Source organism: Rattus norvegicus, chromosome 10 (assembly GCF_036323735.1).
Source record: "Rattus norvegicus strain BN/NHsdMcwi chromosome 10, GRCr8, whole genome shotgun sequence".
Lineage (NCBI taxonomy): Eukaryota > Metazoa > Chordata > Mammalia > Rodentia > Muridae > Rattus > Rattus norvegicus.
This window is the reverse complement of record NC_086028.1, coordinates 60995760-61021325: the sequence shown is the minus strand read 5'-3', so window position 1 is coordinate 61021325 and position 25566 is coordinate 60995760. Positions and strand designations below refer to the sequence as shown.

The window sequence follows — 25566 nt, the reverse complement described above, 5'->3', positions numbered from 1 at the left end:
GCAAGCTTCTGTCCGTAGACAGAGTCAGCTTCCTAGGATCCTAGGATCGGCAGACAGCTGCTGGCTGGCACTGGCTTTTCTCAGGATAAATTCTGGTCATAAAGCATTCTTTTAGCTCTCCACATTTTAGCCAAGCGTGGTGGCTCACACTTGTAATCTCAGCACTTGGGAGGTGAACTCAAAACTAGCCTACACTTGAAGTCAGCCTAGGCTACATCTTCCGACTTCCACTAAACAAACAAACACCGAGAAAAACCAAGTCGTGTATGATGATACACACACCTGTAACCACAACCACAACCCTTCAAGGTCATCCTCTAGTACATACAAAGTTTGATGTCAGCCCGGACTGTAGTGAGACCCTGTCTGAAACAAAAAATCAACCAAAATCAGTCATTTTCACTGGCCAGATATTTACAGGGCATCCCTCACACACCTTCCAATTTACTACAGATACATAGTTATCAGCCTCTTGGAGCTGCGATTACTATTAATAGAACTGATAGGTTATTTGGGCGCCTTCATTAGACTGGGCAGCAAGTACCTCTGACTGCTGAACCATCTCATTGGCCCCCACTATGTTTTTTTTTTCTGGAGGGAAAATATTGGGGAAGATATTAAATGTAGATCTGCTCCGCTCACAAGTTGACATCAAGGTCCGACAGTCGTATGCTATGGGTACCACATTTTCTGAGAACTTCCACCCCTCTGTGTCTTTAGTGAACAGCCTTAAGCCTTTTCTTTTTTTTTTTAAATTTTATTTATTTATTGTATATAAGTACACTGTAGTTTTCTTCAGACACACTGGAAGAGGGCATCAGATCCCATTACAGATGGCTGTGAGCCACCATGTGGTTGCTGGGAATTGAACTCAGGACCTCTGGAAGAGCAGTCAGTGCTCTTAACCACTGAGCCATCTCTCCAGCCCCCCCTCCCCCCCCTTTTTTTAAAAGCCTTTTCTTGTCTCCTGGTCCTGCACGTACATTTTGTCTGCCATGATGAACCTTCCTCTTGTCATGGTTCTTTTTTTTTTTTTTTTTTTTTTTTGGTTCTTTTTTTTTGGAGCTGGGGACCGAACCCAGGGCCTTGCGCTTCCTAGGTAAGCGCTCTACCACTGAGCTAAATCCCCAGCCCGGTTCTTTTTTTTTTTTAATATTTATTTTTGTCTGTGAGTACACTGTCACTGACTTCAGACACACCAGAAGAGGGCATCGGATCCCATTACAGATGGTTGTGAGCCACCATGTGGTTGCTGGGAATTGAACTCAGGACCTCTGGAAGAGCAGTTGGGTGCTCTTAATCACTGGGCCATCTCTCCTTGTCATGGTTCTTAGTGGTGGGCTGCCCAGCTGTGAGCAGGTGGCAGCTTGCAATATCCTACCTCTCCTTCTGCAGAGAGGAAACAGATTCTTTGAGGGGGGGGAGTCACCTCTTTCCCTCTTGTGGTCCTTGCTCTTGGGTGTGGGTCACACTTTCCTTCTGGCCGATGGGACCTAGGGCTAGCCAGTTATCATATTCTTCTAATTACGATGACAGGGAGCAAAGCATCCCATCCTCTCAACTTAACTCGTCTCTGAGACTTTGAAATTATTAGGGCAGAAACAGTTCCTTTCTGTCCCTGAGAGAATGAAAGCCTGGAACTGCTGACGGTTGTTGCTCTCACAAATGTGTGTGGGGTGTGTGTGTGGGGTGGGGGGTTCCTTCAGTGGTACCCAGAGATGAAGCCTAGAACTGATCCAAGACATGTTCCCAATGGTGTCTTTGAGTACCTACAAGTGGATCTCTCTCGGACAATAAAATGGTCATTGTTGACAAGTAGCCTTTTCCACCCAAGCCACTTTGGACTGGATTCATTATTTGTTATCCCCAGAACTAGAAACAAGCCTCTGAGCTTCCTCAAACACCAGTTTCTTTATGAAGTGCTAATCCCTCTCAACCTGAGTGCTTTTCATCAGCATTGGCCCTTGGGCTTATACTGCCCATGCTAGGTCCCCTTAGTCCAGCGGTGCTGCCAGACCAGATGTTTGTTTGCCCAAATCCAGAGCCCTGTGCCAGTACAACCATTGCTCTTTTTTTTTTTTTTTCAAGACAGGGTCTCTCTATATATATCCCTGGAACGTGATTTGTAGACCAGGCTGGCCTACAATTCAGAAATCCAATTGTCCTGTCCCTGCCTCCTGAGCGCTAAGGCTTGCAATACCACACCCAACTTGGTTCTTGCTATTGTTCCTAAGTAGGTCTATCTCCTTTCTTCTGTTCCAGGCCACCCAGGCCCTTTTCCCCCAGCACTCACAGGGACACGGTGTTGGCAAATACATATTGTTTTATTTAGTGTTTCTCTGGATTGCAGAAGTGTCAGCAGTGGGCTGAGAAACCCAGAGGGCACAGAGAGAGCTGGGCAAACCCAAGGACCTCTGGGGTGGAGAGAAACAGCAGAAAGAAGTGATGCCCCTGCAGTTCCTCCAAGGCCAGCCCTGTCCCCATGCTCCCAGGTCATAGAGGTACCCAGAGCCAATAAAGACCGTACTATATTGGGTCAAAAGTATGTGTGTAAGGAGTTGACATCCTAAGGCATAGACCCAGGTAGAAGACTCCCTCCCACCTGGTGGCTCCCAAGGGTGATTGCTGGTCTGAGAGCCAGGGATATACATAAGACACAACCCTTGCTTTATGGGCCTCCTTGTCCCTGGGAAAGGCAGTGAGATGTGCTGAGGGCGAGTTTTACTTTAGGGTTTGCTCCAATCTTCTACTGGTAAGTCTTCCTCCCTCTGTGTGCCTGTCTCCATCTCTGTGATTTGCCTGAACCAGACAATTCTCTGAAGTCTTTCAAACTCTTAAGACTTTCCCCCAACTTTAGAGTGCCCTCAGACTGGGGTGAAAATATTAAAAACATTTTTTTTTAATGCTGGGGATTGAGCCCAGGGTCTCACGCATGCTTAGCACCAGTTCTACCTCTGGGCTATACCCCAGCTCCTAAAAGGACATTCTTAAGGCAGGAATATGGGGTAGGCAAAGGTGGCCTCAGCTTCTTGGTGGAGGTCATAGTGGGCTGCAAAAGGTGCAGGTGGATGGACAGACAGACAAGGTGCCAAGGGAATGAGGAGAGGCTTGGCCAGAGAGGGGGGGCCTCAGCCCAGCCCAGTCAGTCTTTCAGCTACATTCCTTGTCCTGTTTGAGTCAGGGAAAACACATCCAGTGTGTTTAGGATAGGAAAATGACTTTTTTAAAAAAATAGTTTCCTATAAAGCATCAAAAAGTCTCAGAGAAAACCTCAGTTAAAATTCCCTTCTCTTAGATATTTGGCATCAGCAGAGGGCTGGCCTGGCCTGCTCAGACCTCTGCTTTTCTATTGCTTGGCCCGGCCTGGCCCACTCCTGGGGAAGCTCCCTGGTTCCTGATCACCTCAAGAGAGGATGAGCAGGGGGCAGGAGTCTGCAGGTGGGCTTTGAGGGTGTCCCTGGATCCCTGTCTGGAAGCTTGAGTCTTTGGTAACTGGGAGGGGAGGAGGGGACTAAGCAAAGCATCAGGAGTCAGGAGGGGTCCACCGGCACCTTCATCACCGAGAATTCAGCCGTGGGGCCACCTATGGGGAAAAGGCCAGGAGGAAGTGGAGGAGCTGCAGGGCTTACAGTCCTGCAGGAGTTTGGTCCTGATGACTTTTCTGTTCCCACAGCAATAACTGCGATCTTCCCCATACTTTCCCATTGCCCTCCTTCTTATCACCCTTTTATGGCCACCATAGGGGCCCAAGTAACTCCCCTCTCATGGGTCTCAGGAAAAGGGGGACACATAGTCCAAGGAGAGCTTGGTGGTCAATGGTTCTACCTTAGACCCAGGACAGCAGGTCCCACTCACCACAGCCAGGTGGCCATTCTTAGCCTTGGTGATGAGAAGCTCTGAGCCAGATGTGAAGTCGATGATGCCATCCCTGCCTGGACCCCCTGCAAACGTGATGCTGGAGGCGAGGAAGCACATGAAGACTTGTTCACAGAGATGGATCCCCTAGGTGGTCCTGCCCCCATGTCCTTGAGTCACACACACACACACACACACACACACACACACACACACACACACACACACACACGCACGCACGCCTCACCTGCCCTGGTTGATGTTGATATTATTCACACGGTCAGCACTGAGGGCCGTCTTGGTTAGTGTCTCGATCACATGATCGCTCTGCAGTACCACATCTCCCTGGGGAGCACAATGCACGGATGAGTCAAGCCTTGTTTAGGGCTAGAGGATCCCTCTGCCTCCTGAGCCCTAAAAGGGTACCTTCTGCTTGCTGTCTTCACGCTGCACGTGAAGCACAAACAGGCTATCACTCAGGCTACTGACGGAGATTCCTGAGAGGGGAGAACAGAGGTCAGGGAGCGGTGGTCAGAGCAGGGCTCCTTCCCACCCCTGCAGGCCTTCACTCTGGCTAACCAGTTAGGTTGGCATAATCAATTCTCTGCTTGACTTTGGCATCCTCCACGATGACCACAGCACTGGGTGTGAGCAGCAGCTGCCGGGAACGAGGCTTGTAGCCCTTACGGTCGTATTTTACCACAGGCACTGCATACTAGAGACATGAAACAGTGTGAGGGGCAGGGTTGGGTTAAGGGGTTGCAGGGACAACTTCCTTGCCCACTGATAAAGCCATGACCCACTTTCTCTGGCCCTGGGATGGAGAACTGTGAGAGGGTGGGGTAGAGTGGGGTGGGTTAGAGTTGCAGCGGGTTCTTACCTGGATGGGTTCAGAGCCCAAGGCCTGAAGCACTCTGGGGCTGATCTCCTCTGTGCCTACATCCAAGATAGGAGAAAGGAAAGTCAGGTTAAGGCCAGAAAGGTACAAGATGATGCTGGAAGGCTGGAGAGAGGGGGCTCACCAAGCCGTGTGCTGATGAAAAGTCTGGGGACACTCTGGGGGTAATTGTCCTTCTTGCCCTTGAAAATTTCACTAGCCACCGCCTTTTGCTGCAGCTGAAGAGACAAAAAGAATACAGTGTCAAAGGACTGGGAACACACTGGAGGGCAGTCCTAGCAGCTCCCTCATCAGCTCTCTGGTCCCTAACACCAAGACTCCCTTCCTAGCCCATCGTCCCCACTCAACAAGGCAGAGAGCTCTCCAGAGGAGTCACGGCAGGCCATCAAGTTTCAGGTTTGACTTTGGAAATGATTCCCACCAGGCCCTCGAGCCCCTCAAGATCCAGATCCAGCTTAGGATCATGTAGGGTTATCTAAGGTCCTCCTCATCCAACACCATGGTAAATACAAGGCACATCAACAGCTGACACTAATAACTGAGTGTGAAGCTGGACCAGTCAAGGCTTATACGCTTCTACCAATGAAAGCGAGCTCGTCTACAACATGGCTTCCATTGCTTCCTCAAATTTACTGCAGCCTCCACTTCCTATATGAAGTCCAATGAAGGCCTGGCCTTCTTTTGGGGGTACAGTATCTACCAGGCAAAATGCATGCTATTCCCAGGGCCCCTACGGCCAAATACTTGCGGCCAAGTTGTCCACACCTGCTGCTTCCACTCAGGGCTGATACTCCGGCAGTATTTCCACACCATGTTCTTCATGCATAGCTCCCGGAGCAGCTCCGAGGCCTATGTGAAGAGCAGGATCAGAGCGACTTTCCAGCCTGTCCTTCCCACTGAAGGCCCTTAAAAAGCCCCTCAAGCCAGACAGTCCTGTGGAGTGTTTCTCGTTTTCCTAACCCATTTCTCTTGTCTCTCCCTGCTGAGTCTTCCCTGGCCAGCTCTCCCGACACAGGATCTGAGGATTCCTAAGCTAAGTGCCCTGATTACATCCCTAACGCAGCAGGGAGAGCCCACAGACCTCTCTCAGGGCAGGTGGGGGTGTGGGCCAGGAGGTGTCCAGAACATTCCGGGGTAGTTGTCGCCTCAGGTTAAGCAAAAATGACGTGCGCACGTGGTCCAGGAAGAAGGCATTCTCAGGGCACCGGGGTGCATGACGCAAAATGAAGCCACGGATGAGTCTAGGGGTGGAGGGTCAGACACAGCTGGGGTGAGAAACCGAACAAAAGATCCCCACACTCACTTTGATCTGTAGTTCCCACACACTGGCACCCCAGCACTCACCTACGGATAGTCTGGGCTGCCCACTTCCTTTTGGCTGCCTTCCTCCGGCCCAGTGTACCGCGCCACCAGGACTGGATACAGATGGCTGTCGATACCACAGATAGCTGACCATTATCTTCTCACCATGGCGGCCCCCACCCCCAGTACCCCCCCCAAAGACCCCTGCACCCCCACACCTGATCGCTTCACCCGGAGAAATTTCTGCCGCCAATGAAAGCCCCTCCACGCCGCCTGGATCTTGGTGGCTATGATTGGGGGAGAAAATGAGGTGTCAGAGCTCAGAGCCCTGGTCGAGGGCCTGGCACGGTCAGTGGTGTAGGAGTGAGGAACACCCGAGTAAAGGGCTGTGTGAGGCGAGTCAGTGAAAGACGGGAGGGGAGGGTGGGGATGGGTTTGGTATCTGTGTCCAGAGGCAACTGGGGTGGCTGGTGGCCTTTGCTGGGGGTGGCAAAAGGGGGAAGAGACTTGAGCATGGCTGGGCAGGCTTCCTGGAGAGAAAGCCCAAAAGCAGTGGTTTCTATACACCAGGACCCCTGTGGGACAGCAAAGGTGAGTCTCTCTCACCTAGACTCTGCCGTCGGACTTCCAGGGAGTCCTCTGTGGCAAACAAGGTCTTGGGGAATCGGATGAAGATCTTAGTCCTGGGACGACAGCAGTGATCAGCCTGGGGACACCACCTCCTTCATCCTCCAGGCCCCAGAAACAGGCCCCACTTACCTGCCCATTTTGTACTCTTCTGGCTTATAGCCAAGGTGTCTGACCAACACAGCCACCCCATCCTGGGGCCGTCCTGTCCACACGGGCCATGTCTCTGGGCACAGTGACTTGTACCTAGGAATGGAGGGGAATTTGCTGGGAATCTATAGGTGCTCCCACTGGCGGGTACATGGTACATATGCCTGAGGGTCCTCATTTTAAAGATGGAAGACTGAAGTATTCCCATCTTCCTAAGGCAGAGATGGGATTCATATCCTGGTTGGCTCAGGTCCTGTCCTCTGAATAACTACATAGTTATAACATCTTCTCTGAGCGCTGGTGACCACCATCTCTGGTGGCAGCTCTTCCCATGTCTCTCACCAGGGGATTCAGGGAGGGTGGAGTTGTGTACCTGGCTTATAAGTCTTTTCTAAGACTAACATTAGGCCTGTAGCAGAAAAAGATTACTGGCCTGGGTCTTACTGCTGCTGAAGGTCTCTGTACCCTCACATCTAAAATAGAGTTATAACCGTCCCTCCTCCCTCACATGGTCCAGTCGGTGCTCACCCTCCCAGTTCATCCATTCACTGGTGGGCTGACCACACCCACCTCTGCAGGAAAGCCTCATATTTTCGACGGTAGGCAAAGCCAGCTCTGCGCACACGCAGATTCTCCATAAGTCCCAGGTACTTCACTTGGTGTCGGATGAGCACCTCATCAAAGCGACCTGAGAGGAAACAAAGTAACAAAGTGACCTGATGAGCACCTCATCAAAGCGACCTGAGAGGAAACAAAGTAACAAAGTGACCTGAGACTAACAGAGATGGTCCCCGGGCTCCTCCTGAAAGGAACTGTTCCCATCTCAGAGGCACAGCTTATGGGGTTGGAGGACCTACCCGGCTGTTTGGCGTCATTTGGCTTGATGCACCGGATATAAGCAGGTTCCTTAGACCTCAGGATCTCCACTAGCTGCAAGAGGCTCATCTTGAACTGGGTGGCCACCTGATGAGCCAAAGGAGTATAGGAGGTTGGCTGGGGCTGGGTTGAGGCCACTAAAGCCTGCATGTCCCCTCTGCCCGCTCCTTCCTCCCATCAACCCTGCCTCATACCAGAAGGGGCTGGATTTCCTCCTCAGGGTCCTAGTGACATTATTACACTCCATTCCCTCCACCCCCCTTTTTTGATGCCGAGGAAGTAAGTCAGGGGCTCGTACTCATTAGGAGAGCATCCTATCTCTAAGATATCTCCACTCCCTCCTTATTTTCGAGACAACTGATCTGTCTAAGGAAAAGTGCACGGGGAAGATCTTCTGGAAATGACCCGAAATCGAGATTGTGAGCATCAGTAGGAGACAGCAGGGGAGAAAGACAGTCTAGGCAGATGAAGGGCTAAGCAAAGGCTTGATGCACGGGGAGCTACAACCTTGCAAAGATTTAAGGCAGGCAGAGGCAGTGTATCAGAGCAGGATAACACTGGAGAGACTAGATTTTTCTCTTTGGGAAAACAGAGAACCCATGAGGAGTTTGGAGCAAGGGAGCAGCAATGAGATCTGTATGATAGATTATTTCTTCGGCATTTATGTGGAAGATAGATTGGGAGGGGCCAGTGGGGAGCCAGGAAACCAGGGAAGAGGTTGGCTGGCTCACAGGCCCAATAATAGGGACTGACTTGGAGCGGTGGTTACAGGGACAAAGGAGAGAGTTAAGTACTCAGGCCCAGGGGTTGGGGATTTAGCTCAGCGGTAGAGCACTTGCCTAGCAAGCGCAAGGCCCTGGGTTCGGTCCCCAGCTCCGAAAAAACGAAAAAAAAAAAAAAAAAGTACTCAGGCCCAGAAACAGGCATCACCTGGTGTATGAATGAAAGAGTGGGGGTGAGGAGGGTTGGAATGGGGGGGATGGAGTCCTGGTCTGGGTAGAGAATGGTCCTGAGTGAGAAGAACAAGGCTGGGGGGCTGGGGAAGGGGGGTGAGGAGTGGCAGCACTGTCACTGGATAGGAAACCAGAGGAAACAGAGCATGGCAGGAGAGAGTGTGGAGGTCTCCGAGTGGGGAGATACTGGCTGGGAAGAGGAAGAGGCTCAGGCAGGAGGCGGGGAGCACAGAGTCAGGACAGCAGGAGCAGGGTCCTGGGTGGGCACCACAATGTGATCCATCTGGAAATACTCTGGTCCTCTCTCCCTCCCAACCTGGAGCTGTGATAACCTCTTCTGGTTCATCCCAATAGCTGCACCTCTACCGTCAGCTGAAGGTCCCCTGCATTGGGCACCATGGTCACATGTGCCTTCTCCAGCCTCTCCTCCACTGTGTTCTTCTGTTCAACTGTCTAGCTTGGCTTAGCCTCTAAGCGTATGTGCTGACCTCCTGCTGTCTACAGCGACCCCCTCCAGGTCCAGTTGACAAGCACTTACTCATCCTCTTATCTCAAATGCTGCCTCTGCCTTGGAGTCTTCCCAGACCCCTCCACCCCCTCAGGCAGTTTGCTTCCTCTTAGGGGTTCCCAAAGCACCCATGCACACAGTCCCCAGGCCAGGGACTTTTCCAGCTCTTTCATTCAGCATCTGGCCCTGACCACAGCGGGCTGCGAGGACACCTATTTGTCTCTGATTCCTCAGAGCTGAGAGACATCTGCTGACTAAGCCGATGCACACAAGCACCCACATAGACAGGGGTGCCATGGGTACCCTAGAGAGAGAAGCAGGGAGGCACACAAGGGCCAAATTTGGAGAAAGGTGGCTCCTGGGTAAAACCAGTTCCTGACAAGGCTGTCAAACTCGAGTTTGATTCCCAAGACTTATGTGCTGGAAAGAGAGAACTGACTCTAATGACCTCCATTCACACCCTGGCACGTGTACACACACACACACACACACACACACACACACACACACACACACACACTCAAATAAATAAATGTAATAAATTGGGAAAAAGGGGGGGGGGCTGAAGAGATGGCTCAGTGGTTAAGAGCACTGACTGCTCTTCCAGCGATCCTGAGTTCAATTCCCAGCAACCACATGGTGGCTCACAACCATCTGTCACAGGATCTGATGCCCTCTTCGGTCTGATGCTCTTCTGTCATGGAAGCAGGCAGGCAAACAAAGCCCTCATAGACATAAGTAAATAAATAAATCCATTGGAAAAAAGAAACAGGCAAAGATGGCCCTGAGAGCAGCTTCCCACAGACACCGACGGCAGTGCGCATGGGTATTAACACACACACTCACGGGCACAGTGCCATGTAGGATCTGGTCTGTCCCCAGTCACACACACACATTCAGTGTCATAGCCTCTGTACCGTCTCTGGCCGCTTCTTGTCACTGAGCTCACTCTTGTCAAAGCACTGGGCCATGATGGGGTTCGTGGAGCTGCACATGGTCTGCGAGGCAGAAGAGGAGTCAGGGTTGAGCATGAAGTCAGAGGTGCACACAGAGCTGTGGGTACCCACCCCGCCCCAGTCCACCTGTCTCCCTCACCTCCTTCAGGTTCCGGAAGAGGAGGTCATTGTTTTTATCCAGAAACCCTGCAAGGGGAGAACACGAGGAAGGTGAGGGAGTGCCCGAGTCCCGCCCCACTGAACCCAGCAGCATCAGGGTCCTTACCAGTCACGCTGTAGGTCACCTCTCCCGCATAATGAAGAAGGCGGAACTCCCCTCGGTCGAGGGATTTCCTGGTCTTCTGGTCAGCAAGCTTGTGCCTGAGGACAACAAGAACAGGAAACTACAGATTTCTGACCTGGGGCATGCCCATGCCTGCTGAAGAGGCTTTAAGAGCCATCCAGGAAGGAGCCAGCAGGCCCTTGGGCCGTCCCACAAATTGCACACCATGTGGCAGACTGCGCATGCCTGCCTGCTGCAGGGTTCGCAGAGGCTCAGAACAGCAGACAAACTTGTCCAGGGATGCACAGCTCCGGGGCTAAGTGCTAGGCTTTTTTTTCTTTTTCTTTTTTTTTTTCCCCGGAGCTGGGGACCGAACCCAGGGCCTTGTGCTCGCTAGGCAAGCACTCTACCGCTGAGCTAAATCCCCAACCCCCAGTGCTAGGCTTTTAGGGGGCAGCAAAGTTTTCCGTTTCAGAATGGAATTTGTCCCAAGAGATTACTTATATTCTAAACTTGCTTGTGCCCTTTAGCCTGCCTTTTACTTTTGAGAACGATTCTGAGTCTGTAACCAGAGATCTAAGCAAAGATTTAAGGCACAAAAGTGAGTGTGGTAGCCATGTTCTTACAGCAGAAACCTGGAGGGTGGGCTGCATGGGAGGTAGCTCATTGACAGGATGCTTGCCTAGCATGTGAAGTCCTGCGCTGCACATCCAATACCTCAAAAGTAAATAAATAAATTAATTAAATTAAAAAGTTAAAAAAAATTAAAACCCTGGAGAGGCTCCTTGGGAGCTCTTGAGGCAGGGCAAGAGCTGTGAGGTCCCCAAGGGTCACAGTTTTTGAAAGAAACATTTTGAAGAAATTCTTCTGATTGATGATACAGGGGAAAAAAAAAAAACCTTAAAACATAAGATTATCCTGAACTTTATACACAATAAGTTCTTGACTTTAGGAAAAAAAAATGTATAGGAAAAGGCAGGAAGGAAATGCCTAGAATTGTTACCATAATGACCGCTGGGTAACAAGGTCACAGGAGGCTTTGCACACGTTCCAACTCTTTCTAATGGTAGCATTATTCTTATAATCGCAAGTGAAGTTTATTGTTTGGTAAGACTGCACATGGCTGTAACCCTAGCACTCAGGCAGAGGAAGACAGGATCAGGAGATCAAGGCCATTCTTCTCTACAGAGTAAGTTCGAGGCCAGACTGGGCAACATGAGACCCTGTCTTAAAAAACCAAAACCACCTAGGCATGGCTTCAAACACCTTTAATCCCAGCACTTGGGAGGCAGAGGCAGGCGGATCTCTGAGTTCAAAGCCAGCCCGGTCTACAGAGGGAGTTCCAGGACAGCCAGGCCACACAGAAAAACTTTCTTGAAACAACAAAAGAGCAAAACAAAACAAAAAAACAAAAACAAAAAACAGGGTGGGGGGAGATGGGGGACACAAATATCAGATATGGCAAAGCAGGCCTTTAAGTCCAGCAGAAGCAGGTGCTCTCTAAGTTCCAGGTCACTCAGGACCACAGTGATATCTTGCCTTAAAACAAACAATATGGCTCCCCCTCAAAAAAGAAAAAATTCCCCCAATGTTCTATTTCCTTTTTTCTTTCCTTTTCTTTTTATTTATTATTTATTTTGGATAGGAGCCCCCCACCTCCACTTCTTGAGTGTGTAAACCGTCCAGTATAACCAGAAACAGTTTTGTTTCATGCTTGGTTTTCCTCTATATTGATAAGTAAACAATGCTCAAGGCTTTTGAGTCCAAAAGCCCTGAGACATTGTCCCAAGCTCTATAATCTAAATAGTTAACTTTGACCAGATGAGCGAGCTCTTCTGAGTTTTGGTTAGATGGAGCACAAGAAAGTATCCTTACAGGGTGCCACAGGCTAGGAGGTGTGGTGTGCACCCAGTCTGTGTGCTAAGCTAACCCATTTTAGGTTAATCCTTTGGGTTTTTTTGTTGTTGTTGTTGTCGTTGTTTTTGTTTTCTGTAGACAGATCTTTGTGTAGCTCTGGAGCCAAGATGGCTGTGAACTACTGATCCTGCTGCCTCTACTTCCTAAGGGCAGGAGAGTTCTTGCATAAAAGGTAATTCATGGGCTGGAGAGATGGTTCAGTGGTTAAGAGCACTGACTGCTCTTCCAGAGGTCCTGAGTTCAAATTCCAGCAACCACATGGTGGCTCACAACTGTCTGTAATGAGACCTGATATTCTCTTCTGGTGTGTCTGAAGACACCTACAGTGTACTTACATATAGTAAATAAATAAATCTTTTAAAAAAAGGCAATTCACAAATAAGGAAGCTTAAAAAAAAGTTTCATTCTCAAAAAAAGATTAAGGAGGAAGGGCCAATAGTGGCCCTATCTAACTGTCCCTGTCACCACTTTCTCTGGTGATTAACTTGTAGCTGGTGGTTTGTTTTGTTTTGGGTGCTGGGGATATAAAAGGAGTTCTGTGCTTGCTGGGCAAGCCCTCTACTGCTACCACCCGGCTGTGCCATCCACCATGGTGTTGCTACTGTGGCAGGACCCCAGTCTCCCACAGGTCCTGCAGCCCACTCACGTCAGGAAGTGAGGGTGGTGCTTGATTGTGTCCTCCAGCTTCTCCAGGAAGGTCAGGTCTGTGGCCTCCCCAGGACGCAGGCACTCTTCATCCTGCAGGGCAGCGCACAAGGTGAGGGATTTACGGGGAAGGGGGTGATAAGTAAGGGGGACACCATGTACAAAGGTACAGGTACAGGAAAAGGGGGCAGAGACTAGGGAACCCTGACAGGGAGCCTACAGACTGGGCCAGCACCTCAGTTACTCTGCCCAACCCCACACTCTGACCCAGTGGACACACTTAGAGAGAAAGGAAGGAGGCTTCCCAACGGTTTCCCAGAGTGAGGCTAGACGAGCAGAGGACACACACCAAGATGGAGATGATGCCCTTGAATTTCTCCTCCACCAGGTCACAGATGATCTTGTTGTTGAAGTATTGGACAGGTTCCCACTGCACAGAATGGCGAGGGCATTGATTATAGGGTTCCAGACCCTCTCCTGGGAGCCCCAGTGTCCCTCTCCCCATAACACGCAGGGCACCCCAGGCACACACATACCGCGATGCCCTCTGCCTCGTATTCCTCCTGCTCGGACTTGAGAGTCAGCTCAATGAAGAGCTGCTGCAGCTTCTCATTGCAATAGTTGATGCAGAACTGCTCGAAGCTGGAGGAGGGTGGTGGAGAACCCTCAGTAGTGCCGGGGACACAAAGCAGGGACGGGGGAAGGACAGAATCAGGCACAAGCAGCAGGGCTGAGAGATGCAAAGCAGGGTCACAGCTGGGAGAGGGGGGCAGGGGACAGAGGAGAGGGACAGAAGACATTAGCAGGCAGACTGGCAGGGGTAAAAGAAGAGCGGAACTGACCTGTTATGCTGAAACACTTCGAAGCCATAAATGTCCAGGAGCCCAAGAACTGTGGTGCTTCGCCAGCTGGGGCTCTCAGCGTCCTAGGGCAGCCAATCAGCAAACAGCATGGGTCTCCAGTGTCTGCCCCAGCTCCCACCACAGGCTTCCCTGATCACCCTCCCCGCCTTCTTTGGAAGCAGCATGCACTGAGCGCTCACCTTAGAGGCCAGAGACCTATTGATCTTTCTGACCAACCAGGTGAAAGTGCGGCTGTACACAGCCTTGGCAAGAGCATCCCTTGCATATGCAGCCTGTTCAAGGTTCAGTGGGCTCAGGAGCTGCCACAGGGGAAAAGACAGGAGATGAATGCCTCAGACACCCTTCTGTCCGACGTTCCCTTAGACTCAGGCATCAGACAAGCACATCCTCACCACCTTGCCTCCTGAGCTTCGTGAAGCCGGAGGGTTGCGGTGCTATTTGGGACACCAAGGGGAAGCTGGAATAGCAGCCCCAATCTTGGAGGTGGGAGCCTTGGACAGCTCACTGTACCTCTCTGAGCCACCTCTTGCACTACTCAAGGCCCCAAGCAGACAAGTGGAGGGGAACAACAGGCCAGGGCTCCCTAGGACTGTGCACACCTCCTGTTTCTGCAGCCAGTCTGAGCCTCACCTCTTCCCCCTTGGCGATGATCTTCCTGTGGGTCAGGGCTTCCCTCAGTGTTGTGCCTTCCACACCAAGGAGCTGTCAAGGGTGGGGTGGACATAGTGAGGGGCTGGCTCCTCTCGTCTCAGCGCCCCCTCTCTTGCCTCCGCCTGCCACACTCACCCTGGTCAGATATTTGAGCTGGTTCTCAGTAGTAACCTGGGCATTGCTGTCCTCATCAGCAGCAAAGTGGATATTGCCCAGATGTAGGACGCTGGCCACGATGCTTAGCAAGTCCTGAGGTGGCAGCAAGGAGTACATGGTGGTTATGGGGTGGGGGGGTCAGAGCAACTTAGAAGATGCTCAAATAGGGCAGGAGATGGTTGGTAAGGCCCTCAGGAGTAGAAGGGGGCTTGAGTAGAAAAGGGTTCCAAAAGAAGTGGGTATATTTGGGCTGTGAGGAGGAGGGTTCACAGAGAGCCCTAACCTCCACTTCATCCTCAGTGAAGTCAATGACTGACAGCGCCTTCCTCACAACCTTCCAGTCACTCTTGTCATTGATGGAGGAGACCTTGGCACACTGGCCCTGCAGAAAGAGCACAGCTGGGCTGCCACCACTGGCACTGTGCCTCCTGGGTGGCACCAACCCTGCCTGCCAACCACTCACCTTCACCAGGTACAAGTAGCTCTGGGGGTTCCGTTCCAAGCCCAGACGACGAAGAGCCTCCTCCTCCCCCCCCTCCAGGAGCTGGTAAAAGACGTGGAAGTTCCGTTCTCCGTGATTCTGGTGTACCACTCGAGACTTCTCCAGGAGGTAACTGAGAATGTGGCCTCCCACAGGGGCACCCTGTGGGCAGAGTGGGGAACAGGGATGGTCAGCTGGACCAGGAGAAAGAAGTTATCTTCCTCTTTATCCCCTGTAGTAAAGCTGGGCTCTAATTCTAGCTTTGCCGTGAGCTAAGTGGGTCAGGCACCCGCTCTGCTCCCACCTTGTTCATCTAAGAAATAGAGACATAGCTCAGTGGTTGAGAGACAGCTGCTCTCACCTCAGTGGGTATACATACATATGGGGCGCGCACACACACACACACATACACACACACACACACACACACACACACACATGCTGAAAAAAGAGAAAAGAGAAAGACTCAACTCAGCTACTTCTGGAGTCATGTTTGTATGCCTACTAGACACTGCAAATTTAACAAGCCTGACGGTGCATTCCAGCTTTTTCCTCTCCCACAGTAACCCCTGCTTATGTCCACTCATCTTGGTCAGTAGCAACTCTGTCCTGGAAGTTATTCAAGAGGGAAATCTGTAGTCCTCTTTGGAAGCCCCCCCCCCCACTTACTTCCTGTATCCAAACAAACAGCCAATCCTGCTGCTTTAACCTTGAAAACATCCAGAATCCAACTTCTGCTCATCACCTCTGTGTCTACCACTCTGATCTGAGAAGCCGCCATCTGTCAGCTACATTACATCAGCCTCCTAACCGGTTCCCCTGCTTGGCTGGGTTCCTCTGTCATCTACTCCCAACAAAGGCCAGAATGACCTTTTCAGTAGGAAAGTTACATCACGACACGACTGTTCAAAACCCTCTGATAATTCCTTTTCACTTAGCTTTTTAAAGAAAATTCTTGCTGGGCTCTGAGGATAGCTCTCAGAGTAGCTGGTGCTCTTAACATGACTTAAGTTCCTTGGTTTAATTCCCACACCAAGGCAAAAAAGAAAGAAAAAACATCTTTACAAAGACCTAAAAGGCCTTCGGTGTATCTGGCTTCCCACTCCTGTTTTCCTGGCACCTTGCTTTCTCCTCCAGCTTGAGGCTTTGCTGTAGTCTTTAAACACACTAAGGGCTCTGCTTTTGCGAGGCCTTGGTCCTCATATCTACCTGGCCTCACACCCCAGGCATCTGCTATGCCTGCTCCCCAGCCCACCAAGCCATTACTGAAATGCCATCTCCAAGTGAGGACTTCCCTAGTTGCTCCACAAACCCAGCTGTGGTGCTACGCCCCTGTCATCTCCAGCTCCTCAGGAGGATGAGGCAGGACAGGCAGGCTAAGTTTAAGGGCAATCTGGACTACAAACTGAGACTATGTCATTAAAATAGAAGTTGTTACTTATTTTATTTCCTGCTAAGACCTGACTTACTATGCTTCTGTAATAATGCACCCATCAGTCCAGGAGGCAAGATCTGTTTGATTTCACTGCTCCAAGAGCAGCACCCGGAAGAGTGCCTGGCATACAATAGGCACTCAACAAATATTGAACCTACTGAAGGGCTAACCTACCCCCTCCTTATCTTCAATAGACCCGCAGGTCAAACTTCAATATACCTTGAAGTCAAACTGCACATCCATGTACTTCCCAAAGCGGCTGGAGTTGTCGTTGCGGAGAGTCTTGGCATTCCCAAAGGCCTAGGAGGGGATAGGAATGTGACGGGAGCCTGGCATTTTCTTGTCCAACCCTCTCCTCAGACGCTGCTGTCCCCTCACCTCCAGCACAGGGTTGCTCTGCAACAGGCGGTCTCGCACTGCGCCACCCCTTTCAGGGGCTGGGCAGGTCTCTGCATAGAACTGGAGCAATCTCTTGGTGGCCTCTGTCTTCCCTGCCCCACTCTCTCCAGAAATCATCACTGCTTGGTCCCGACGCTCAGTACGAAGCGCCCGGTATACAGTGTCAGCCACTGCAAACCTGGGGCAGAGGTTTGTCAGGGAGCTCTCAGGGTGGGGAAGCCCCACCCATATGTGACTGGACCACTGTTCCTGTAAACTGTGGGGGTTAAAACCTGGAAGATGGAGAGGAGGGTGGACAGGTGGGAAGCCCTCACAAGGTACACCCGCCCACCTGAGGATCGCTCCAAGTTGGGTGCCAGCCAGAGGGAAGCTGGGCACTTGTATGAGGCTGGGAGTCCTCATAGGTGGACCATGTTAAGATAGTTAAAGGAATAAATACGTCATGAGTGGGAATCAAGCTCAGGAGCCGAGGGTCCTGACTGGTGGACAGAATTCAGACTCAACTAATAAGAACTGAGGTGACTCTAGGGCAATCATGAGATTCCTCACGGTGGTGACCAGTGAGTCACCTGGGGTCAGGGAGTCATTTCAGAGTGGGGTTTGGATGGGGTCATCTTGCGTGAGGATAGGGAGGGTCACTCCTGGAAGGGCGAGGGAATCACTTACAGATGAGGCGGCACTTCATAGAAACTGACGCCACGGTAGCGTTCCATATGTTGCCGTGTGTAGATCTGTAGGTCCCGGTAGGGGTTGACAGAGACCAGGACAGGGCCAATGTAGGTCTGGGGGTGTGGGGTAGAAGAGAAGGGTCAGAGGCTTTTCCTGAAGGTTCCTGGTGCCACCTTCCCCTAGGTCTGTGGGCCCAGCACTGCTCATGGCTCTCACATAAATGAGGTTCTCCCGGAATCGACGCCGGAGGTTCTCAATGAAGGCAGCCTCACTGGTGAAGTTCTCCAGCAGAACAAAGTCTTGCACCCCCACCCGGTCTCGGGCAGTCAAGGCGCTCTCCATGGTCACTCGTACCCCGTCACTGCCCAGGGCCTGTGGGAAACCAGCCACAAGACTGTCAGAGTCTGTAGGATGTAGAAGGCAGGGGCACTTGGACACGGGCTACAGAACATGTTCCGGACATATGGCTGGGTCACAGGATGCTGGAATGCAGAAAAGAGATCACATGGGACACATGGACCATGCACACAGCCCACAGGGGCACCGGGGGCTCAGCAGGCACTGAATAAGTGCATGGAATCTAGGAAGGTGTAGTTTTGGGTGGAGAAAGGTGTGGGTTATGAGAAGGAGCTCCTAGGAAGGGCAGAAAAATGCTGTGTTGACCTTGGACAAATCTCCTTTCTCAGGGCTGCTTCCTCTTCAGAGGAGAGGAGTGAGCTAGTTCAGGTGACCTCAAATCCCTCAGCTGCATGTTACAGGTGCTTTGGAGGACAAATGATTCTGAGAGAATTCTGCAGACAGGGAGGGGCCATTTCTCCTGCTCTCATCCACCCCAAATTCCTAGGACTAGAAGTTGTTTAGGGATCAAGCAAAAGCTCATGTCCCAGAAGAGGGTTTCTCCATGGGCCACCACCTCAGCTGGACTTGATGCCCACCCCAGAAGGGGTGGCCTGTCCTCCCTCAACTGGGCCACTCCCTCCACTCCAGCTGCTAGGCTCCCTCCACAGTTGAGAAGCCTCAGGAGATGGAGGGTTCTCTCAGGGGAAACCCAGCTGCCACCCGAGGGTGGGGCAGGTACAGGCTTAGCTAGACCCTCAAGCTGTGTCCAAGGCAGAGCTTTCCTTTTGAAGAGGGCCTGCAGGATTTAGAAAATGCTGGGGGTGGGGGTGGGGGGGTCAAGGAAGAGAAAGATATTGGGAGCCGCTGTAAATTCCAGGGAGGTCACCAAGTCTCCCCTGACCCTGGCTGTTGACCCTAGTTGCTCAGGAGTCCTCTGGGGCCTGTCTCCCTCAGACCTGCCCACCACTGACCCACCCAGCCTACAGCTGCGGTCAAACACCGTCACAGCCACCGCCCCCTGGTCCTCAGGTGGGAGGGGTCTTAGCAGTCACCAGGGGCGATCACATAGCCCTGGGTTCGAGCGTTCTGCTGCCCTCTCCACCTCGGCCTCCTGTCCTAGCAACTTTCAGGGACATCTTCCACCGAAATTCCTGGGCCGTGCCCGCTTCAAGGATGGCCCAGGAGCGACACAGGCCACCAAGAGACACCCCAGACCCCCAACCTGCCCGCGCCCATGCTCACCGACGCCCGGTAGCGCATCCTGCCGACCTGGTGCCCTGCTCCGCTGCCCGCCGCTTAATCAGTGCTCCGGCGCAGCGTCACCGAGGGAGGGGCTAGCCCCCCCCCCCGCACTGCCCCTTGCAGGCCCTTTGGCTTAGGGGGATCGGAGTCTCGACCCCTGGATCCCACTGTAGCCGGCCTGGCCAGGCTGGGTGGGAGTGGGCCTTGGGACCTAAGAGGGGGAGCGCGAGGGGCGGGGCCTCCTGCGTGCCGCGGGCTCCGCCTGAGTCAGGTTTTCCAGGAGGAACGTTGTTAGTTCCAGGGTGGGGCCCGGAACCCGCGCGGCCGCCGCGTCTACACTGCTCCGGAACTCACTTCCGGGCTCGTGTCTACAACACGGGCCCAGACACCCGGCGCGAAACCAAGGCTGAAGCCCGTGGGTCACCGAGGAAGCAGGATTTCCCTCCCCACCCCCAACCTCGAGTCCCGGGAAAGTTAAAAATAGAACAAAATGTCCAAATACGGCCAGCGCCCCGGGACAGGCGGAGCCTCTGTACGGGACACTGTCCACCCCCATACACACTCCCGAAGGACTGGCTCCAGTCTTTAAATCCTTAGAAAAGAGATTGTTGAGACAGGGTCTCATTGCCGAGCCCAATCTGGCCTGGAACTCATGATCCCCCTGCCTCAGCTTCCTGAGTGCTGAGACTACAAATTTGTGCCAAGGGTGCCTGAGGAGAAAAATCTCTTGAAAGATCTCTTTCCCAGCAAAGAAACAAATCCTAGGGTCAGAGTTGGCATCAGGCTGCCTTTTATTTTACCCAGCACGGCCCTAAAGAAGCCTAAGTTTCCTGGGTGGGTTTCCCTTCTGACTTTCCTACGGGTGCAGCCTTATGTTCCAGATCGAACATCCTCCAGACTCAGTGCCCTTCCCCATGGGCTCCTCTCCTCTCTCCCTTCCCTTCTGGTCCCTCTGGATCCCTGTTCTTCCCTGAACACAGGCCATCAGCTGTCTGACCTATCCAGCTCCAGCCAGAGCATCCTCACTGGTTCTCTGACGACACCAGCCCTTCTGAGGCCCCGAGATGAGTGTGTGTGAGGAGCGGAGTGGACTCTGGCTCACTTTGGATATCTAAGGCAAAACAAAACAAAAAATAGCCTAGCCTTTTCTTACTAGCAGGATGATCAAGTGCCTTAAGAGACCGACCGTTCTTTAAAATGAGGCTAATACTTGCCAGAATTGTTGAAATGAAGCACCGACCAAGCCCTCAACAACACTACCCTCTTCCTCTTTCATTACACACACACACACACACACACACACACACACACACACACACACACACACACACGCTTGGGGGACTTGGAGGAGAGTCCACTCTTCTTGTCTAGTGAGGAAAGCGCCCGCCCCCTATATCTGCCACTTGCAAAGGGTTCTCAAGTGCCTTATCTACTCCTTGCCCTTTGTAAGGAGCCTGAAGCGTATATCGAGGACATAGACTTGGTGTAGGGAGGAAAGGGGAAATAAGGACCCAGAGCACCAAAGCGTCGCACCCCTTGGACCCGGGCTCCCTGGGGAGGAGGTGAGCCTGCGACAGGTGCTGCCTGCAGCCTCGAGGGGAAGGATGGTTCATTACTTCGTGAACAACAGCCTGAGCCGCAACCCGGGGATGGGGGTGGCGTGAGGCACCAGCTGGGGAATCAAACTCTTTGGAGCGGGCCAGGGGAATGGGTGCTGCAGGTAGAAGATGGGTAAAAGACAGGGCAAGGGGAGCGTTCTCTACGATGTCCCTAGGTTTAAAAGCATAGAGAGGATACGACCTTCAGCCTACCCAGAGCATTAGAAGACCTGGGGCAGGAGAGCTTGGAGTCCCCAGCTGGGCTCGCTCCCCTCCCCCTGCCGCGGCCTCCTTGAGCTGCCTCTCTGGCCAGTGGAGTCTGGGTGGGAGGAGCGCGCTGGAAGGGGATGGGCTTCGAGGCCGCAGTGCCCGCCCCGCCCCACGGCGTCAAGCGGCTGGAATGAGGAGAATCCGCGCGTGGAGGGGTCCGGCGGACTTCACCCATCCCGAGCGGCGCAGCCGCATTCCTAGGATGCCCGCTGGCGCCCCCGCAGCCACCGCCCCGCATCGGAAGGAGGGTGTGTCGCCGCCGCCCAGCGGGCCTTGGGCCAGCCACAGTCCTGGCAACTACTTAGTCTGCTCCACCTCTCTGGACAGGAGCGTGAGTCCAGAGAAGGGAAGTGAAGAGGGAACCAAGGGTATGAGGGACACCACCATGCCAGGCACTTCCTGCGTTCTTAGCTTATGTCACTCCTGTCAGTGCTGGAGGCTACACTATGAGTTCTGTTGTTATTCTGTTTCAGAAGGGGGAACTGAGAGTAGGTAGGTGAGACGCCTTGTTCAAGATTTTTAGACTTGTATGAGGAACGGAACGGGAACCCAGGACCCCTAATTCTACCACAGTAGTAATGCCCTGATCCCTTCCAACAGTTAACAGGACTGCACTGACAGTTTTCCTCAGTGACCTAGGACAGGAACCTGTGTAGTGTTTAATGGTGGCAACTGGGGAACAGGTGAGGGCCATGGAACCCGCAGCATGGCCCTGGGCTTCAGGCTGGAGTACACCTTAAGTGTACCTAACACTTAATTCCTAAAAGCACCTCTGGGGCTCCTCCTACCTGGACAGATGTGTGCTAGAACTATGGGGAATGGGGCTGACAGCAGAACTGGTTCATCCAGTGGCCCTAACCCAGTGTTTTTGAGCCTGACCTCTGGTGAAGTGAAAGGCTGGAGGAACAGCTCTGAACTGATTTTCACTGAGGCAAACAGGGAAAGCACAACTTGAGCCTGCCTCGTAGGTCAGCACCGGGCACAAAGCAGATCCTCTTGTTTTGTCTCACTGTGTAACCCAGGCTGACCTGGAACTCAGCAGCCTCTTGCCTCAGCCTTCCTAGTGCTAAGATTACAAAGGTGTGCTATCATGCCTTGCTCAATTTATAGTATCAAATCCATTTTAGGTCTTAGTCGAGGCTGCCCCATCAGGGACTATTAGAGGCTTTAGAGAATGTGTGTGTGTGTGTGTGTGTGTGTGTGTGTGTGTGTGTGTGTGGTGTCACCAACAGTGCCTAATTAAGGACTCTGGCTCCAGAACCATGGATCTTTGCCCTGCCAGAATTCTTTACCCGAGAATCCAGCAAAAACAGAACACCTTGCCCCTGAATGAGTTTTCACATTAATTGTCCTTCCCTGGAAGGGGGGGCAGCATGTCTAGCTGGTAATCATTATCCGGCTGGCATTCAAGGCTGGTTCTCGTCCCTTTACACCAATTAGATCAGTCACCACCTGTTAAAACCTTATTCCTGCTTCTCCATCCTGCTCCTCTTCTGGACCAATGTAACAGCCTTTTGTTCTCCTGTCTGGCATTTACAAACGCAAATCTCACAGTTAACATCTCAGGTTAATGGAGAGGAGGCTTAAAAAGCACAGCTCCACAGATGCAAAGCTTCCCCTTCACACTCTCTGCTTCTTGTCGAGCGCTAGAGAACGGTCTCAGTTTACTGCACTGCTCCTGCATTAATCTACAACTGAACAGGCGCCTTCTTTCTTCACTACTACACACAGCAAGGAAGTGCTGGTTGTACCCCTGATGACAACCACCAACCATGCACTTCTGTACGTTCTGTGGTTTTGCACCTGCAGCTTCCTTAGCCCAGCTCTCTTGGCCTACCCACCTCACTTAGTCATCCCTGAAGAATCAGTTCAGGAATCACCTTCGCCATAGCTCCTTCTTAATATCTCCTAATACACAGCCTCCTCCTTAATAAATTAAGTACTAGTCGTCCGTTTCCTTGTCAGATTGCTGGGAGGCTGCTCCGGTCTTAAGCAAGCACTCAGCTAGGCACTCAATAACCCACTGGTGGGCGCCTGCATGAATGAATGAATCTCAGAGGCCCGGAGTGTGAGCAAGAGGCTGGCTCATGCTGTAATTGAATAAAACTGTGGGCCAGCCATTCATTCTTCCATTCATCTCTGAGCCCCGCGCCCGCCGCATTTTCACAAATGGCTCGGCTCGCAGGGATCACCCACGCGCCTGAGCTCCAGGGGCGAAGGACGGGAAGGGGCGGGGCTCGACCAGTTTCTCCGGAACCCAGGGCTGGGAGGGCCTGCGGGAGTGGCCCGGAGGGAGCACCGAGTGCCTGGATCCCGCGCCCGCCCCCAAGAGACTGAGCTCCAGTGCCTCCAGGTCCTGGGACCCTGTAATAGTCAGGCTGAGTGAATCCTGCCTCAGCAATACCCAGCTAGAGGTAGCACGACCACAGCTCTGGCAGCTAGCTGAAGACGCTCAGCCCCCTACCCCTCCAGCCATCTGGGACTCTGTGGCTATGTCCCCTCCCTCGTGTACCCACCGGCTTGGTTCTTCGGGTGATCGGGCGGGGGCTGGGCTGGACGGCGTGGCCACCTCCGGAGTCCGAAGCCGGGGTACGCTCTCCCCGCCCAGGACCCGCTAGGGGACGGGCCGCCGCCTATCGTCATCCCCCGCAAGGCCCAGGCTCAGGCGCGCGCGCGCGCCCTTGGGCCCCGCCCCGTGCTGGTGGCCCTCCCCAGGGCCCGGACCAGCGCCCGTCAAGGCTTGGTGCTGCACTTCTCTATTAACTCGCAGGACGAGACGCGTCACAGTTCTATTCGGGCGCACGCGAACACACACACACATTCCTCCAGTAGAAGACCCAACTCACTCACACTGTAGTACTTGATGGGTGAGAGCACCAGATGTGATTCTCAGTCTTTAAGCAAACCAGACCCTCACCTCACTATACTGCCTTGCATGCTAGGCCAGTTCTTCCCCATTTCTAATTTTCTCACTTCTTTCACCCACCTTTTCGTTCCATGCTGCTAGAGTTGGGAAATCCCAGTCTTGCGTGCCCAGCGGGGAAAGGGAAGGGATTAATTGTACTGTACGTCCGCAACTTTTACATGTACTAATCTTTTGGCGTCAGAGCACTGTCATCTTGCTATCTATGTCCTGTTACCAGATAAGCCTTTTTAGGTTGAGGGAGCTGGCAGAGGAGTTAAAATCCAAACCTCCGATTTGAAGAAATTCCTTCTAGTAGCCCATAGTCCCTTACCCCTTCTTCCCACGTACTCCTTGTCTTAATGGTTTCTGCCCCCATCACAGATCAGAACAGCTCCTCAATGCTCATGTTTTTCTAGTGGGATGTACAGAAGAGGTCACCCGGCTCAGGAGAGACCCTACCACCATTCCTCCCAGCCCACAGTATCATCATAGCTTACAAGTTTGCATGGCCTGTGGGGATGAACCACCCGGATGATCTCTCCCGTTGGTATCAGTTCTACTTGTAGTGCCATTCCGCTGTTTGAAGAGCCAGCCTGCAGAATGCAAAAACTGCCCAGCGGCCCACTGGCTCTGGCGGCTTCACCGTCTCACGCAGGGAAGGCCAGTTGGTTCTGCTTCAACTCCAGCCCCTGGGGATGTGGCTGGTCCAGCTTCTCAGGACACAGCTGGAGCAGTCCAGGTCTGATTGGGAGGTCCCTTGGCCAGAGGGTTGGGGCAGGAAGAGGAGGGGCTGAAGGATGGAGGAAATGCCTGTTGTCTCAGGTAACCAGAGAGGCTGATGCATCCACCCATGAGGGACCCTGGGCTCCAGGTCAAAGGTTAGGAGACAACTCCCACCCCCTTCCCAGCAATTCCTTGGCCGGTCCTCTCAAGCTGCCCTCTCTCAGATCAATTAGAGAGCCAAATAATCATCCCCTAACCAGAGGCACATGTCTCCACAAACCAAGAGGATCCCTTACGCAGCATCGACCCTCTTGAGGTTCCTGAAACTTGGCTGCCTCTAAAGGTAGTGGGCCTTACACCTTTTTTTTTTTTTCCGGAGCTGGGTACCGAACCCAGGGCCTTGCACTTGCTAGGCAAGCGCTTTACCACTGAGCTAAATCCCCAAGCCCACCCCCCCCCCCTTTTTTAAAAAGTGTTTGACTATGTAGTTTGTCCCTGCTAGTCTTGAACTTATGGACTCAAGTGATCCTCCTGTGTCCTCATGCTGGTAGGATAGGCAAGTGTTGACCGCTTGACTACATCAATTTTTTTTTTTTTTTTGAGGCTAAGGCTGGTCATGCTGGGCAGAAGGGACCCTTAGGAACAGCAAGAAGACTCTACCCTACCCACTTCCAGAGCCTCAAGGTAAGTTCCTGGGTCCCTTGGGTATGTGTCCCCTCTGTTTACTTTCAACTGTATTCCCCCAACCCCCAGTGTTCCTGTTTTTCTGTCTTCATTGTTGCTAAATCACAGCTGACATTTTCCTGGCCTGGAACTGAGCTCTGGTCTCCAGTCATTCCTTATAGGAAATGAGAACGAACAGGGAAGTCAGGGGGAAACAGACTTT

At 52.5% G+C, this 25566-nt stretch overlaps 1 protein-coding gene across 5 annotated transcripts; it reads right to left on the bottom strand.

The window, feature by feature from the left end:
• Positions 1 to 2303: 2303 nt before the first annotated feature.
• Positions 2304 to 24684, bottom strand: Myo1c (myosin 1C). 5 transcript variants are annotated; one of them, NM_001414168.1, is made up of 32 exons: positions 24455 to 24684; positions 17820 to 17975; positions 17601 to 17716; positions 16914 to 17112; positions 16755 to 16835; positions 15083 to 15262; positions 14903 to 15001; positions 14599 to 14712; positions 14443 to 14514; positions 13992 to 14111; positions 13792 to 13874; positions 13486 to 13591; positions 13299 to 13379; positions 12951 to 13042; positions 10391 to 10485; positions 10265 to 10311; positions 10087 to 10167; positions 7690 to 7795; positions 7403 to 7520; positions 6815 to 6928; positions 6662 to 6738; positions 6274 to 6342; positions 6098 to 6182; positions 5835 to 5994; positions 5519 to 5602; positions 4878 to 4971; positions 4736 to 4791; positions 4435 to 4570; positions 4282 to 4352; positions 4103 to 4200; positions 3856 to 3955; positions 2304 to 3583 (listed from the first exon to the last, which is right to left on the bottom strand). In NM_001414168.1, the coding sequence occupies exons 1-32, from the start codon at positions 24527 to 24529 to the stop codon at positions 3557 to 3559; spliced, it is 3192 nt and encodes a 1063-aa protein (NP_001401097.1). In that variant the 5' UTR covers positions 24530 to 24684; the 3' UTR covers positions 2304 to 3556. The 5 variants fall into 5 exon arrangements, with proteins under 5 accessions (NP_001401097.1, NP_075580.2, XP_038942737.1 ...); NM_023092.3 differs by lacking the exon at positions 24455 to 24684 and adding an exon at positions 19185 to 19373; XM_039086809.1 differs by lacking the exon at positions 24455 to 24684 and adding an exon at positions 23569 to 23726 and having other exon boundaries at positions 2306 to 3583.
• Between the last annotated feature and the right edge of the window lie 882 nt (positions 24685 to 25566).